The sequence below is a fragment of the Mobula hypostoma genome, chromosome 16 (genome assembly GCF_963921235.1).
Source record: "Mobula hypostoma chromosome 16, sMobHyp1.1, whole genome shotgun sequence".
In the NCBI taxonomy this organism is placed as follows: Eukaryota; Metazoa; Chordata; class Chondrichthyes; order Myliobatiformes; family Myliobatidae; genus Mobula; species Mobula hypostoma.
The window spans coordinates 55,919,465-55,937,814 of NC_086112.1; the positions used below are offsets into that span (position 1 = coordinate 55,919,465).

The 18,350-nt window shown below is 36.7% G+C and overlaps 1 protein-coding gene across 4 annotated transcripts in view; it reads left to right on the forward strand.

The window, feature by feature from the left end:
• The window catches only part of smarca2 (SWI/SNF related, matrix associated, actin dependent regulator of chromatin, subfamily a, member 2), a 130,514-nt gene that overhangs the window by 43,243 nt on the left and 68,921 nt on the right, over nucleotides 1-18,350 (forward strand). For all 4 annotated transcript variants that reach the window (XM_063068972.1, XM_063068975.1, XM_063068974.1 and 1 more), the window contains exons 7-13: nucleotides 1,377-1,503; nucleotides 3,772-3,945; nucleotides 6,902-7,075; nucleotides 10,026-10,193; nucleotides 10,925-10,978; nucleotides 12,138-12,268; nucleotides 15,598-15,658. In XM_063068972.1, the coding sequence (XP_062925042.1) occupies nucleotides 1,377-1,503; nucleotides 3,772-3,945; nucleotides 6,902-7,075; nucleotides 10,026-10,193; nucleotides 10,925-10,978; nucleotides 12,138-12,268; nucleotides 15,598-15,658 (889 nt within the window). The remainder of the gene's footprint in view (nucleotides 1-1,376; nucleotides 1,504-3,771; nucleotides 3,946-6,901; nucleotides 7,076-10,025; nucleotides 10,194-10,924; nucleotides 10,979-12,137; nucleotides 12,269-15,597; nucleotides 15,659-18,350) is intronic.

The following is an 18,350-nucleotide window of genomic DNA, read 5'->3' on the forward strand; positions in this document are numbered from 1 at the left end:
ATGGGGGCTGCCATCTTGAGGCATAGACTTTTGAAGGTGTCCTCGATGCTGAGGATGCTAATGCTTATGATTGAGCTAGCTGAGTTTAAAGCTTTCTGCAGCTTTTTTCCGATCCTTTGCAGTGTCCCCTCCATACCAGACAGTGATGCAACCAGTTAAAATGTTCTCCATGGTACACCTGTAGAAACATGCCAAGAGTCCTGAAACTCCTGATGAAATATATGCCTTCTTTATAATTCCATCAATGTGTTGAACCCAGGTTAGATATTCAGGGATGTTGACATCCAAGAACTTAAAGCTGCTCACTCCTTACACTGCTGATCCCTCTGAGGACTTGAGTGTGTACCCTTGACTTCCCCTTCCTGAAGTCCACAATCAATTTCTTGGTCCATGATGTTGAGTACAAGATTGTAGTTGCAACACCGCTCAACTAGCTAATCAGTCTCTCTGCTGTATGCCTCTTCCTCACCATCTGAAATTCTGCCAACAATAGTTGCCATTGGCAAATTTATAAATGGCATTTGAGCTGTGCCTAGCCACACAGTCATGAGTGTAGAGAGAGTAGAGCAGTGGTCTAAGCACGCATCCTTTAGGCAAGTATTGATGGTCAGCGAGGAGAAGATTTTATTTCTGATCCAAACAGAGTTATCCAGGTGGGGAAGTCAAGGATCTAGTTGCAGAAAGAAGTGCAGAGATTTTTGAGCTTGTTGATTAGAACTGAGGGGTATCATTGTGTTGAATGCTGAGCTATAATCAATAAACAATAGCCTGATGTAGGTACTACCATTGTCCAGATGATCCAAGGCCAAGTGGAGAACTAGGGAGATTGCATCTGCCTATTGTTCTGATAGGCAAACTGCAGCAGGTCCAGGTCCTTAGGCAGGATTTGATTCTGGCTATGACCAACCTCTCAAAGCACTTCACAGTAGACGTAAGTGCAACTGAACGATAGTCATTGAGACAGCTCACTCTGCTCTTGGACACTGGTATGGTTGTCGTCCTTTGAAGCAAATGGGAACCTCCAAAAGCAGCATTGAGAGATTGAAGAATAAAAAATGATTAAAAATAAATTGATGTTTTCAGGTTCAGACAAAATGAGTGTTCAGTGGGGAGTCCCAAGGGGAGTAATAAGATGTACTGGGAAGTCATAATAAGGTGGATATAATAGGAAACGAGTCAGCTGGTGCATAAACATTAGCTCAGACTGAACCCCTGTTTGCATGCTTGTGTATTAAGTCATTCTATACAGTTGAATCATATTAACAATAACTTCAAGAATATAATTTTTCAAAATAATCTTTGATTTTGATCATGAAAATATGAGCTGTTTCCTCTTAAATTGCATGCTATTACAATGATATATTTCTGTCTCAAAGACTTCAGGCTCGAATTGCACATCGTATTCAAGAGCTTGAAAACTTACCTGGTTCTTTACCACCGGATTTGCGCAATAAAGCTACTGTTGAATTAAAAGCTCTTCGCCTGCTCAACTTCCAAAGACAGGTTGGTATATGTTAGGATTATAGAATGATGAACCAGAAGGGAATTTTATTCAACTGATGACGCCTGATTTCTTTAACTGCACAGCGATTTCAATCATATAATCCTCCACATTTACCTATGTCTTGTTTTTTTTTCTTCAAATAAATCTGGACAAATAAAATGAAAGCTACTGTTAATAATTAAATCATACAAATAAATCAACACCAGATTGTCTTGAAAATTCATTGTTTCTTTCATATTCTTCAGAAGAGATCTACTGAAGTCACATGAATTACAGGTGGCTGCATTTCCACCAACGTGGCAGACTATATGAGGGGTGATTGATAAGTTTGTGGCCTAACGTAGAAGGAGTCAATTTTAGAAAACCTAGCACAATTATTTTTCAACATATACATTTACGCACTTAGTCCAGCGGTCGTGGAGCATACGGATCTCTTCTTTGTAGAAGTTGGTGTCTTGGACCTCCAGAAAGTGGTCCACAGCAGGGGTGATTAATAAGTTCATGGCCTAAGGTAGAAAGAGATGAGTTATACAGCTGTCCTTAGTTACATGCATGTGTAGTTCAACTCTTTGAGTGATAATGCAGAAAGTTTGAAATTAATAACTCATCTCAGCCCATAACCCTCCATTCCTTTCCTGTCCATATAGCTATTAATCCAATACTTCTTAATACCCTTCATAAACAAAAATACATGTTTCTTAAAAGCCATATTTCTGGTTTCTTAATGTTTTAATTATTTGGGATATGGACATCACAAGCAACTCAACATTAATTGCACATCTCTACTCTTGAAGTTGATTGTGATCTGAACCTTTAACTTCTGTGGTGCTTTTTTATGAAAGTGCTTTGACAGTATTGGTGGGAAGCAAGTTCTGGAACTTAAACCCAGTGATAATGAAGAAACAGTAACGTATTTTTAAATAAGGATGGTGAACAACTTGCAGAGTAAGCAAATGATGGTGTTCCCGTTCACCTGAAGGCCTTGGCCATTTTGGTAGAGGTTGGAGATTATGAGGATGCTGTTGAGATAGCCCAGTGAGGAATTAATGGTACAATTTTTGTAGGATTAAGAAAGAAAGTAACCGCTGTGCACCATTGGGGAAAAGAAAATGAATATTACGGGTGGTGACTTGGACGCAAATCAGTCAGGAAAATAATCCGGATGGTGATGCACTTCTTGAGTATTAAAAGCTGCACTCATCCAGTCAAAAGGAGAGTATGTCACACTTCTGCCTTTTGCTTGCAGATGCTAGCACTATCATAGTCACTAGAGATTGAATAGAGAGAATGCTAGTTGTGAAGCAAATGTCTTCAGTTCTACAGCCAGGATGCACATTGATCCCATAATTTTCATGGAATCGAGTACTGTCAGCTGTTATTTGACATGGACTGAGTTGAAGTGGCTGGTCTGGTTCTTTGATATTGTTGAACTCATGAAGAAATGAATATGAGTGATAAATTCAGTAGACATGAACATCTTTATAAAGAAAGGCTGAATTATCTTCGGCACTCATCTGCTGGGTCCCAACATTTAAAGCCTTTGATCCCATTAGTTTTTTTTTGTATGTGTACACACTTACTTCCAGGGTTCCAATCTAATCCATCATTTGAGGGATTACTTGGCTCTGTATTACTGCATGTATTGCTCCATATGCTCTAATATGTCCTTGTAATTAAGTTCCCACATCCCTTGTATCATTCTAATAATTCTCTTCTTCAACCCCAGTAAGAGCTAGACGTCCTTCCTGAAAAGTTGTGTCTAGAATTGGACCCAATCTCACCCAGCCTAAATTAGTGATGAATAAAAACAAACAAAACAGCGAGTGTTAGAAATTAGAAATTCATTCCGGACAAGATCTGTGCCAAAGCGAATCAAATTAACATTTTTGGCTGATGATTTTTTTTTTTTGTTGGCTCCTTCACTTTCTGTATTTGTTTATATTCATGAACTTTTCCTCTTGTGTGCTATTTCACAGTTTGTAAAGTTAAGGGAGCCATCTATATATTTTTTTTCCTCTCCAGATAGAATTTATCGTTATTTTCAAAATTGGGATTTTTTTAAAAGTAATTGTTCACCTATATCTTTATTATTGTTATTCAAGTATATTTGTATTCTTGTTCAATTTCATGTCAAAAACTTGAACCATTTCGTATTTTTCTATTGACTGAATGCTGGAACTGCAGAAGGTGTAAATGAAACTGTAACTGGACTTTAATAATTTTGCAATGAAAACATTTTTAACTTGTTTACCATTTTTAAACTGCAGCTAAGGCAAGAAGTAGTTGCTTGCATGCGCCGTGATACAACTCTGGAGACAGCACTGAATGTGAAAGCCTATAAACGAAGTAAAAGGCAGTCATTAAGAGAGGCTCGTATCACAGAGAAATTGGAGAAGCAGCAAAAGATTGAACAAGAACGCAAGCGCAGGCAAAAACATCAGGTATGCAAATAATTTTTAAAGCTGTGCAATTTGGATTCATTTATGTAAAATTAAAACGTTGTGGAGTAACTTCAGTGGGATCTATGCTGCTAGATTTGCATTGAAGAGAAAATTTGCAGAGTAGCGTTGCTGTGATTTATTAATAACTACTCTGACACAAACCCATAAAATTTGTGTTTGGTGAACCACAGCAATGATATGTAATGTGTCTGCTTTGTAAATTTTATTTACGTGAATATTTGCAGGATGTAAGAATTCGTATAATTGTAGTTATAGTCTATGCAAGATGCATCAAGAAATATCAGAATATGTTTGACGTGCAACTCTACGTGAAAGGTTGCAGGAATAAATAATTTAAGTTACTGAAATAGATCTGATGTTAGCATTGGGCTTTACCACGGTATTTAGATGATAACTTGGGCAATGCTTTATCTCTTTGTGCCTTTCTTTTTTTTTGTAATATTAATTTGCTGTGCATAATAAATTTGCCAACTAAAGATGAATATTCCATTTAATAATCCAGTACTGAATCTGTTAAATTAATTATTCTTAATACCAGGAAACCAAGTCATATAAATTTCAACACAGTGAAATTTCAGGAATATCATTGGTTTTCTTAAGCATTCTCTCAGGTCAAGGATGACTTTGAATGCATTTCATTATTGTGCATTTTAAAGTAACTGATGTGATCAATATGGGGGAGCTTGTAGTTCCCACAGATGGGGCAGTAAGCAAATAGTTTGGCAGAAAAAGTGAATCATCTGATAATTATATAAAGTTTCCGTGGTCGTGATGCATAGACCAGAGTTTCTCAGTATCGCTTTAAGGAGTCAGGAGGCCAGGATCCCAAGAGTTGGTGGAGATGCTAGTTAAATAGCCATGACTGTACTAAATGCCAGAGTAGCTTGAATGGCAGAAAAACTTGCTCTTTATTTAAGGATTGCCTTTATTTGTCACGTATACAGTTGCAGGAAAAAGTTTGTGAGCCGTTTGCAATTACCTGGTTTTCTGCACTAATTACTCAAAAAATGTGGTCTGATCTTCATCTAAGTCACAATAATAGATGAGCACAATATCCCTAAGCTAATAATACACAAGCAATTGTACTACTTCTCGTCAATACTGAGTACATCACTTAAACAATCAGTCTAGATTCAAAATAAGTTTGTGAACCTCTGGAGTAATTCCTTCTAGAAAAGCTATTTGGAGTCAGGTGTTCCAATCAATGAGATGAGATTGGACGTGTGGGTTGTAGAGGTGCCCTGCCATATGAAAAAGACACACAGTCAGATTGCTGACAGAGCCTGCTCTTCTCAAGAAAGATCTGTTTATGTGCACTATGCCTAAATCAAAACAACTTTTAAAGAACCTTAGAAGAATTGTAGAGATGCATTTAAAAAGCCTACAAAAGCATTTCTAAAGACCTGAGTGTTCATCAGTCCACAGAAAGAGAAATTGTCTACAAATGGCGGAAATTCAGTGCTGCTGCTGCTACTCTCCCTGGATGTGGGAGTCCTGCAAAGGTCATACAAGAGCACAATGTCCAATGCTGAAAGTGATGAAAAAGAACCCAAGGGCAACAGCCAAAAACCTGTCAAAATCTCTAGAACTTGCTAAAGACTCTGTTCAGGTGTCCACTTTAAGAAAAACACTGAACAAGAGTGGTTTTCATGGAAGGACATCTTGGAGAAAACTACTGCTCCCCAAAAAAAAAAGCACATTGCTGCATGTCTCAAGTTTGCAAAAGACCACCTGGATGTTCCACAATACTTCAGGGACAATGTTCTGTGGACAGATGAGACAGAAGTTGAACTTTTTGGCAGAAATGCACACCGATATGTTTGGAGGGAAAATGCACACCAACCCCAAAACTTCATCCCAGCTGTGAAACATGGTGGAAGGAGCATCATGGTTTGGAGCTGCTTTGTGGCCTCAGGGCCTGGACAGCTTGCGATTGTTGAGGGAACAATGAATTCAAAAGACATTTTGCAGGAGAATGTCAGGGTGGCGGTTCGTTGTCTGAAGTTTAATAGAAGTTGGATGATACAACAAGATCATGATCTGAAACACAAGAGTAAATCAACAACAGAGTGGTTTAAAAAGAAGAAAATTTGTGTTTTGGAATGGCCAAGTCAGAGTACAGACCTTAATCCAATTAAGATGCTGTGGCATGACCTGAAGATGGCTGCTTATGCAAGGTATCCCAGAAATATTGATGAACTGAAACAATTTTGTATGGAGGAATGGTGTAAAATTTGTCCTCACCGTTGTGCAAGTCTGATCAGTAGCTACAGGAAAAGTTTGGAAGTTATTGCTGCTAAAGGAGGTTCTACCAGTTATTAAATGCAAGGGTTCACAGACCTTTTCCAGCCTGGACTGTGAATAATTAAATAATGTGTTCAATAAAGACATGAAAAGTATAATTAGACATATTGTGTTTGTCAGTTATTGTGAGTTAAATGAAGATTAAGCCACATTTTATGAGTAATTCAGAAAACCAGGTAGATGTAAAGGGTTTGGAAACATTTTCCTGGAACTGTACATTTAAAACGTACATTGAAATGCCTTGTTTTGCATCAAATCAAATTAGTAAAGTTTGTGTGGCAGCCCGCAAGTGTTGCCATGCTTCTGGTGCCAACATAGCGTATCCATAGCTCTCTAACCCTAACTTCATGTCTTTAGAATGTTGGAGGAAACCAGAGAAACCACTTGCGGTCAGGAACATACAAACTCATTACAGATTGTGACGGGAATTGAACCTGGAATCTCCAGTTCATTATTGAAAGAGTAGGGGATATTGACAAAATTTCCTTTTACTCTGAAGCATGAAGCTTGCATTAGCAGATCATTTTTAATTTGGTGCCACTCGGATTTTGCAGCTAGTCTTGTATTTTAGTTGAGATGCAATTGACATTTGCCTCAATCTTCTGACTTTTTTTTATGATACTTGTTTTAGGAATATCTCAACAGCATATTGCAGCATGCAAAAGACTTCAAGGAATATCATCGTTCAGTTACAGGGAAAATTCAGAAGCTTTCCAGGGCAATTGGTACTTGGCATGCCAATACTGAACGTGAGCAGAAGAAGGAAACTGAGAGGATTGAGAAAGAAAGAATGAGGAGACTAATGGTAATTTGGAATACATATTGGATGCTTGTTAGTTGTACTACTTTACTGTCGAAGGTTTTTGATAATGAAGTGCCTTTTTTTTTGCCCTTAATACAAGTTCGAAATAAATGTGTAGAAAGTGACATGATGGTTACCAGAATGAAAGTACTACAAGGAACCAGAGTCTTTCATGAGGAATGACTGGCAGCAGTTCTGAATTGTTGGTCTTTTCTCTTTCAAATGTGCCTTTACTAGTATTCATGACTTCCTTTAAAAGTAGAGAATGAAATATTTGATTAGAAGATGTATTCGTAAAATCTGTTGCAAATTTCGATCTGCGTGTATGGAGTTATATGATTGTATTTTAATTTGGATGCTGCTTGTTCAGTGGCTGTGAGCCAACTTCCTGTTTTTACACTGCCTAATTTAGCTTGAATCCTGTTGGAGATGTATTTGTTGGTGTTTTTTTTCATAATTCTGCATTGGAGACAGTTTGCTGCTTTCTTTTTTGGTACCAGACAAAGTTTTGATTTATTTTCATTGATCTTTTAATTTTTGGGCTGAGAGATTTGTATTATTTGCATAAGAATCTCGTTGGTTTTTTCAATTCAAACTTAAAAAAAACTGCAAACAGCAAATGGAATCCTTCATTAAAACAAATGTCAAGTCAATATGGATTAATGTGGATTTTAAACTGTAAAGATATAGGCAAATAATGTCTGTTCAACTATTATACTTATTCAGATAAATTTGGAGAAACAAGTGTTAATGAGGAGGATTGTATTCCATGCTATTTATGTTCATTTGTATTGAAGTACTCAGTATTAGTCTAAGTATATTTTCACTATAAATGTGCATTCCTGAGTTTCTGATAGTCACTTAAAATGTTTACTATTTGATATCTCATGACTCTCTGCCTCTTGCATCTGTACTTATAAATATTAATGATTTGAGAACCTTTGCATAATTATTAGGCAAATTTAAAGTCAAAATACTGAACTTACTGATATAAGGTATAGGTATTTACATATAATATGTACATTAAAGTGAGAAATGGCAAGTCTAGTAATAGACCAATTAGTTTAATGTAGGTATTAAGGAAATTTGTCAAATTAAATTTATTAATTATCAAAGTAAGTATATGTCACCATATTCAACCCTGTGATTAATTTTCTTATGTGCATACTCAATAAATCTATAACAATAATAACCATAATAGAACTAATGAATGACTGCGCCATCTGGGTGTTCAATGAGTGTGCAAAAGATGACAAACTGTGTAAGTACCAAAAGAAAGAAAGAATAATAAATAAGCAATAAATGAAGAGTTCATGAAAGTGAGTCCATAGGTTGTGGGAACATTTCAATGATGGAGCAAGTGAAGTTACCCCCTCTGGATCGAGAGCCTGATAGTTGAGGGATAGTAACCGTTGCTGAAGCTGGTGGTGTAAGTTCTGAGGCTCCTGTACCTTCCTGATGGTAGCAGTAAGAAGAGAGCATGACCTGGGTGATGTGGGTCCCTGATAATTGATGCTACATACCTGCGACAATGCTCTGTGTAGATGTGCTCAATGGGTGGAGAGAGTTTTACCCCTGAAGGCCTGGGTCGTATTCACTATGTCATGTTCCATACCATGAATGTAATAATTTTCATGGAACTTGGGCGAGCACTGTATTTGATCAATCTTATTGAATTGTTTTACCCCTGTGCACTTTCAGCCATGGAAGGCTGAGATTTGCAGATTCAAAAGGTTGAATCTATCTGCTCCACCTGCTAAAGAATCTTAATTAAAGAGGGTTATAGGAATTCCGTTTAAAAGGCAAAAAGGAAAGTTTTGTCCTTTACTGTTTTGTAGGGATTTGTTCCTTAGCTGCTGTTTAAGATGTAGTGTTCTTAACTTTAATGGATTCTGCATCTCGAAGTGATTTTTTTTATACCTAAATATCATTGTCATTTTAGAGTAGGCCAAGGAGCTGAGCTGAGGGTGAAATTTTTGCCAGCTGACAAGATAATTGTAGTGGTAGGCTCCCTCACTGCCACCAAAAACCTTGTCACAACTTGGATCACTCTACTGGAGTCTAGAATGCTTTAGGCTACAGAGTTTGCTTCCCTCTCCCCCCATCCACATTCAGTGCCTCTTGTGGGGTTGAGAAGAAAGAGACTCTGAGCCAGCAAGACCTTGCCCAGCATATTTGAAATTTTAAGTCTTCCCAATAACTTCCCAGATGCTTGTCCCTGCAAAACCTGTAGGTGAATGGTTTGCATCTTGGGTACAAAAACAAAATCAGCTAATTTATTCATATAAAGCTGGGAAATTTGTTTCTGTTAAAATCTGCTCTGAGTCCACACTGTTCACTATTTGCAAACAATTTGGTCTGATGGAGTTGGTCAATTTCAGAATTTAAGACTGATACCAGAGTGAACATATAATAAAATTAGACACACTGGAAGGTATTAATGATCATTCAGAATGGATCTTCAAATTTATTTTCCAATTATAAGAATAGGCTGGTGGAGTTTGGTAGGAAGAATTAAGGTTCTACGTCTCTTGGAGAACAGTTCTTGTGTATTAGAGGAGCAGAATCGTCTGAGGATGAGGTATATCTATTATAAAGTAATGGCAGCAAATTATAAAGTCAAAATGTAAGCAAAACAATTTTACTTTTCTATATTGATAGAATTTTAAATAAACAATTTGTGGCAATGGACTTTTGGTTAGACCATATCTAACAAATAAAACTCCATTAATCCAGCGTGCTCAAGACTTTGTGTGGGACTAGTGGATTTTCAGGATGCTGTTTTAATAATACTTTTTCTAGTGAACCCAATAGGTTTTGAGGTTTTAATGAACAGAACTGGCTGAGTTTAAAGGAAGTGCAGCAACCAGGGCTAGAGGGTCACCCACTTCTATTCCTTAAATAAAATCTAAACTTTGCCAATTAAAATTCCTTTTTAATTTTATGAAACCAGGCAGAAGATGAAGAAGGTTATCGTAAACTAATTGATCAGAAAAAGGATAAACGTTTGGCATATCTGCTTCAACAAACAGATGAATACGTAGCAAGCCTTACTAAACTGGTCTATGAACATAAAGCTGCCCAAGCTGCTAAGGAAAAGAAGAAGAAGAAGAAAAAGAAGGTTTGAGTTGTGTTTATTAATGTTTTCAGAATCTAGATGTGTTTTGATTTTGTGGTGGCCTAGTATGAATTACTTTAAACTTTTTTTTCCTGTCTTGCTTTGGGTACGAATGGATAGGAAATGATTTCTGGGACATGTAGGTTAATTTTGACTTTTTCTTACTTAAGTGTATTGATTGTTGATGGTGTATTTGCCCTTCAAGTATTTCCCCTTCTAGACTATTCCTTCCTGCTTTTTCTAAAGCAATTCAATTGAACTTGTATTGATCAGATGGAATTAATAGTATTTCAGTATTTTTGCTTAAATTGGACATAAGTATGTAATACATATTGTTAACTAATTGATATGGGAAAATAATTATGAACTATCACAAATGAATTCTTCCAACATTTCAGAAGGTGGGGACTTTCAACCAGTATCACAGTGCTGTCAACTTTGACATGTTAATGACATTCGTACCTTTCTGTTGAACTTAGCAGTTTCAGACCACCTTCCAGAGATTTTAGCACAATCTGGGCTGTCTTTTGAATGAAACATTTAATTGGAGGTACATTTGTTCTCTCAATTGAATGGAAAAGGTTCATTAGAACTATCTGAAGATGTGGTGTGTTCTTTGAGGAGCTCGCTTATGTTTCCTTAATTTTCTCATTGAGGTAGATAATTGGTGTTCATACTTAAAAAGCTTATCTTAAGGTTAACAACAATATTTCCATGCTCTTTAAAATTAACAGAAAACTGAGGAACCTGCCGAAGGAATGAGTTCTAGCCTTGCTCCTGATGGTGAAGTGAGTTATTCTTTCATGCATTACAAATGATTTTTTCTATCTACCAGAGTAAGTACGGTTATAAAGTGATAGTTAATTTGGGTACCCAGTAGAAATTTTCTTGAAGTAAGGAAAAAGAAATGGAAATGCTTAGCTCAGTAAATGAAATGTTGCCACCTTAATGTCAACAAATGATTCAGGATGGGGTATGGACCTAGATGGCATACACAAAATAATTTTCCTGCCTGAAACAAGCATTTGGAATTTGAATAATTGGGGCATTTCATAATATAATGAGTTACTTTGGGAGAATTGGGAAGCATATGATTTCTTTGACTTCTCTCATCTCCCCATGCTTGTAGTGGACCATTGTAGATTGTTTAGTAAAGGATTTAGGGAAAACTAGTATGTAATTCCCTGTAAAGCCAAAAATTCTTTTAAGTTTTGGGTGCATGGGTGAGGAGATTGGTTGTTGGTTCTGAAAACTCACAGTAAGCTGCAAAACATATAGAAATGGTACTGCCAAAGACTTGCTGAAGTGGATTCACCTTAGACTTCATATGATTCCTAGCTTATTTATTCCATCTGCCACTCTGCACAAAATATCTAAAATTTCTGATTTCAGATATTTTAAACATCTTGTGCCCTGAACAAGTTAATGACTTAATGTGTTCTGCATGAGATGTGGAGAATTGAAAATTGGGGCCCTGGTCCATGCTTTGAGATCATTTTCACTGTGCCAATTTGTATAAGATGTGAGCACCAGCCCAAAGGTTCTTATTTGTTGTGAGGTTTTATGTTTATTGATATTTAATGCATTTCTTTAGATTTTGTATGCTTAACTTCCCACCAGACTAATTTTTTTTTTAATGATGAAAGTATGTGCAAAAGTCATGTGTGTGTGTGTGTGTTACTTTTGCAGACTTTACAGTTACCAAATAACACTTAATACTTCTGAGCTAATACAAAGCTGAGTACTATTATTTCTTGTTTTCCAACCACCTTCCTATTTTAACCAATATACAGTACTGTGCAAAAGTCTTAGGCATCCTAGCTAAATATATGTGCCTAAGACCTTTGCACAGTACTGTATATGGAATTTTCTTTTGATGGCATCAGCTTGATGTGTGTGGTCTTATAAATTTTGTGTACAAATAAACATGATGTACATTTGTTCAAGCTTTTGGATGAAAGCAGCCAGATGAGTGATTTGCCAGTCAAAGTTATCCATGTTGAAACTGGCAAAGTTTTGCAAGGACCTGAGGCTCCAAAAGCTGTCCAGTTGGATGCTTGGTTAGAAATGAATCCTGGGTAAGTAAGTTATATTTACATTTAGTATTAAAGATGCTGGGGTGCTTCTTTCATTCTTACCATCCCAATGTTGTTGACTAACTAAACAAAATGCATTGAAGCTTTGTTATTCTGGAAAATAACAGACACTATAATTACGATCCTTTAATATAGAAGTTAACTTAGAAAAATGCAAACAATTAATGTCATCTTTATTTAAGATGCGATTAAGTTATGATCCATTCAGCTTAGCATTCATATGGAGTAAGCTGACAAATAAAATTAGTACTTTGTTATCATAGAATGAGTTTTAAAAGGAAAAAAATACATATTTGTGAAGGATATTAAATGTTATAAATTTTAAAATTCTCAGGTAAGGTAGTGCATTGCAATAATTAAAGAAATGAAGTTGTTACAGCATTTCATTATATTTTAAAATTCTTGAATAAATAGGATGCAGTTTAAGGAATGATTGTGGCTTAAAAATGGCTAAATGACACATCTTTATCTCATTGTAGTTTCAGAATGATTACTTGATATGTAATTAGTTAATTTGCATTCAGTTTTTTAAAATTGGCATCCATTTTTTTTAAATGAGCAATCAGTTAAAATATATTGATCAAGATTATTATATTCATGCAAAATTCAATATATATATTTTAAAGTTCAAAGTAAATTTATTATCAAAGTACGTGTATGACACCATGTACTACCCTGCAATTAATTTTTTTGTGAGCATTCTCAGTAGAATGAAGAAATATAATAGTCAATGAAAAACTGCACACAGACTGACAACCAATGTGCAAACTGTGCAAATAAAAAATAAAACAATGAATACTGAGAACATGGGTTATAGAGTTCTTGAAAGTGAGTTCTTGGGTTGTGGGATCAGTTCAGTGTTGAGCATGAATGATTTAGTCAACCTGTGACATGATGTTATATTTAATATTATTTAACAACTTGCACCTGTAACATGGAAAACATCTAATTGTAAATGGAAGAAATTCTGCAGATGCCGGAAGTCTAGAGCAACACACACAAAAAGCTGGAGGAACTCCAGATGGGCATCATCTATGGAAATGAATAAACATTCATGGTTATGAGTTGAGGCCCTTCATGAGGTTTCAGGACTGAAAAGGGAAGGGAGAAGAGGGTAGAATAAGAAGGTGCGGTTGGGGAAGGAGTACAAGTTAGAAGTTGATGGGTAAAGCTGGGTGGGTGGGGAGGGGGATGAAGTTGGAAGCTGGGAGGAGATAAGTGGAAAAGGTAAAGAGTTGAAAAAAAGTCTGATAGGAAAGTATAGTGCACCATGGGAGAAAGGGAAGGAGAAGGGGCACCAGAGGGAGGAGATGGGCAGATCAGGAGAAGAGGTAAGAGGGGAGCCAGAGTGGGGAGTTGAAGAAGAGAGAAGTAGAGGGAATTACCGGAAGATGGAAAACATCGATAAAATCAGCGTGTGCTTGACAAAGTTAGATCTGGTGCTAACCAATCATGGAATGGTTCAGAAAAGTGTCTATAAACGCCATTAAAGATGTGTAGATCTGGAGGAAGGTGGGGAATGAGTGTGATGAAATGCCAGTGCAATTGACTGAAATTCAGTAGGCTAGGCAAGGTAGTCATTTACTGCTGTGCTTACCCCATTGATTTTTTTCGGGGACTGGTCATCAAGTAGAGCTTGATAAAGACCACCAGTGATAAACTTTTTATGATGCAAAATGACAATTGGTTGTCTATCAGATATTCCGTACTAATATTTTCTAACAATCATTGAAAATTTTTGGTTAAATTGAGTATTTCACCATGGATTGTTCTGGTCATAGTCTGAAATTTAAACAAAGTTACAATTGTCATCAAATTGAAATGTTTTTACATACAATTATGTATGTAAAGACGGGTCAATTGACTTGTCCTGAAGAAGGGTCTCAGCCTGAAATGTTGACTAATTACAGTCAGCCCTCCGTATCCGCAGGGGATTGGTTCCGCCCCCCCCACCCACCCCCCCCCGCAGATACCAAAATTCGCGGATGCTCAAGTCCCTTGTATAAAAGCCTAAGAGAGCTAAATAGCGTTCAGTGTTTGTTTTGCAGCGAGCCATTATAGAGGCTGCGCGCACCCCGAACAGCGTGAGTGCTTTATCTCAATTTATTTTGTGCATCCATTAGCAAGATGTGTCCTAAGGTAACAGAAAAACCTAAGAGTACTCGTAAGGGTGTAACGCTTAGCATAAAACTGGATGTAATTAAGCATTTCGATCGTGGTGAACGAAACAAAGGCATTGTGCGTACATTGAACTTGCCTGCGTCCACCATTCGTACTGCTGTACTTACACGCAGAGAAAAAGAATCTTGAAAGCTGCCGATGTTACTATTGGTTCTGCTTGTAGCATATCATTCTTGCTTTTACTATATGTTAGCGTTATTTTAGGTTTTATGTGTTATTTGGTAGGTTTTTTTTGGGTCTGGGAACGCTCAAAAATTTTTCCCATATAAATTAATGGTAATTGCTTCTTCACAATTGAACGAGACACGAGGAGAAAAATGCTCAAACAACAAGGGCTGGAGAGAGAACTTCTGGGTTTTCCCGATCTGCGGTTGGTTGAATCCGTGGATGTGGAACTTGCGGATACGGAAGGCCGACTGTATTTAATCCCATAGATGCTGCTTAACCTGCTGAGTTCCATTTTGTGTGTAGTGCTTTACGTACAATTACCTAGATTTGGCTATTTCAAATAAATTCCCTATAATAAATAATCAGACAATGGCCTTGTTAGAAAAATTGGAATATTAATTATTTATGTGCTCATATCCAGGGTTTCCAGGGAGACTAAGATCATAAATTGTATGCTTTGAACCAATTCAAACACCCTAAAAAATGCAAATGCTGAGAATCTGAAATATTATACAGTATATATAATTGTAAAAAAAAATGGAGGTTGGGCGGCACCTTTGGAGAGAGGAACAGTTAACATTTTGGGCTTTTCATTGACTTGAAATGTTAACCAATTTTCTCTCTCCTTTGATGCTACTTGTCATGTTCTGCTAAGCACTTGTGGCACTTTCTGTTTTTTTAATATTTAAATTGATTACCTGGTTATTGTGAAGTGGATTAGCACAAAAATTATTTTTCTCTTAGGAAATACTGTATGTGTGTAGTGGTTTTGTTAACAAGAACGTTTCTTTATTGAAATCTAATCTGTGGAAAAACACTTTGATTAAATAACACATCTTCAGTTTTTTAAAAAACATTTTTGCGCAATGTACTTTGATTTTATAATATCATCACATTATGTTAAATCTTTCAACCATTGGCGTGTTGTCTTGGTATATGTTTTTCTTTTTCCTCCTTTTTAGGTATGAAGTAGCCCCACGATCAGACAGTGAAGAAGAAAGTGGTTCAGAATACGAAGAGGAGGTTTGTTATTTTTGTGGCGTATTAGAGCTTTTTTTCTTCTGTTTCACTGCTCTTGCCTTACTACATTTTTTTATATTGGAGAATGGAGCCCTGTTGCCTCTTGATTGTCTAGTAAGTGATTGTTATTCACTTTTAATCCCAGAGTTGCGTGCTAACAAGAACAATGGTAGGCTAAAGCATATAACTGTGTTGCTGGCAATTCAGGAGGAAAGAACTTTAGATTTCTGAGACTATTTCTGGGGTAGATGATGCTTATACAGAGCAGAGAGCAACATCTGTGGGGTCCTGGGGTGCATACAAAAGTTTTGGAAGGAAGTTAATCGTAGCTTAATAGTGTGAATAGAAAATCAGGTGGGTGAGAAACAAAGCAGAAAGTAAAAGTTAGAAATGTAAATAGATGATAGAAACTAAAGCAAGCTACAATTGGAGTCAGTAAATGGAAAAAAAATTATACGGCCTAATTTGGAAGCACTATATTTAAATGCAGTCTGCATCAGCAATATTGGCACAGTTATAAATGGACATGATCAATTGCCATTATAGGAACCTTGTTGCAAGGTAACTAAAATTGGTAACTGAAATATTCCGGTGTATTTGACATATAGGAAGGACAAAAAAATGAAACGGCAGTTGCGGAGCACTGCTGATGAGGGAGGATCAAGCAAGGAATTTTGGATGGAACTTAAAAAGCAGCAAGGGCCAGAAAATATTAATGGGAGTTTATTTTCGTAGTCTTAATAGCAGTCGTAATGTAGGATGTAGTGAAAATAAGGATGTTAGAACTGTGTGTAATAGGTAATGTAATCATGCCCAAGAAATCAATGAAGGGAAAATGGAGAAGCAAGAAAACTAAAAATCACAAAGCAGACCAAGATCTTCCTTATTTGTGTAAAAACAGCAGAGGAATTTTTATCTGTCTTAGTACAGAAATCTTCTTAGAAATGCTGGTGAGTTAAAGGTCTAGTGCAAGTGAATGAATAGGAGAGATTAATTATTTAAAAAAAAACCAGGCAAGTTGATCCTGGAATGCATAAGCAAATAAATAGAAAGCAGAAACAAAGGCAAGTTACAAGTAGGGTCAGAGTATGGAAATATGTTCAAAAGTCAGATTTGAACACCATGTCCAAATGCAGTTTATGAATCCCAGAAGTGTTATATTGGTGTACAACTTCACTTTCCTTTCCAGATAAAAAAATATACTAGTTGTTAAACAAGTGCTACATAGCTTCGCCAGACAGGTTCCTGGATTGGCAGTCCTGTCTCATGAGAAGTTTGGTTAGGCTAGGATTTAGAAGATTGAGAAGGAACCATATTCAAAATTCCTAGAGGTTTGACAAGATAGATACTTGGGAGTTTAGAACTTAAGAGTTGTTGTATCAAAATAGATTGTTCGGCATAGAACTGAGAAATGTTGTTGCTCATGGAGTTATTAGAATTCTCTATCATGTAAGGCTGTGGCATTTTTGGCCAGCAAAACTGAGTGATAGATGTGTGGATATTATAGGAATTGAGAATTTTGTCATAGTTCTGAGAATGGTATCTGAGATTGAACACCAGCCATATCTTGTTGAATGCCAGAGCAGGCTTACTAGGCCAAATGACTTATCACTGCTGCCTCCTGCTTATGTTAGTGTTGTTACCCTTGACTTTGGGAGCAAAATGACTAAGCCTTACCTACATTTGATTGACCTTGATGTGCTTGACAAAAATACCAGAAGTCACTGTATGTTGTGGCAAAACAGTGCTCCCCACTTACTACCTTTCTGACAGGGTTACAGTTGTACAAGTTTCTCTGGCTCAGTTTTGTGCGTTGATAGAAAATGTCAGTACTATTTTTGAAGGTATTTGGATTATTGTTTAAATTTACAAGTTGACCAGATCCTAATTTGTTACACTAGTTGGAAATGTGGTGCTTTCAGTTGTTCTGACTGATTTGTAGTATTGATAATTATTTGTGGAGAGGGAACAATATTTTCATTTTAATAGAAACGAAGTGCTGGAAATCAGCACAAGTTGCTGATTTCTACTACTGATTAGTATTATTGAGAATTAGTTAACTTTTCAGGAAGTTGATAGTTCATCAGAACTAGGGGGTTAAAATAAGTTTAACATTGGAGACAAAAGTGTGTGTGGGGAGGGAGTGAAGAAAACAAAATCATTGGGGGGGTAAATGCAAGGGAATGAATCATTAACGTTACTGGTGCTGGGTGATAGTGTGTGGTATAGGCAGTGAATATTTAGGAAAATTAAATTTTGAAAATACCAGTGGGGGCGGCAAATAAAAGTGAATGCTGCAAATGTGAAATAGAAGCTGGAGTTGTATGAAACTTATTGGTCTGTTGAGCCCAGCTGCCTGTATTATGCCTGGTCAAATGACCAACTTTCCATGAGTTTACATTGAGTTTTACTGTGATGGTGAAGGAAGCAAAAAGACAGCAGTCAGTGGAAGTGGGCTGGGAACTAAGGTGATAGGTAACTGAAAGCAGGGATTCATTGAGTTGTTTTACAAAGTAATCACTCATTCCGAAATAATTTCCAAAAGGTCATGAGTATACGTTTGAGCACCATGCAGTATATTAAGAAGGAGGCCTCTTTTGAAAGGACTATTTAGGTCCCTGGACAATCGAATAGGGCTGTTAAAATGGCACATATTGCAAGAAGTGAGAAGGGGGCTCGGTATTGATGGAAATGG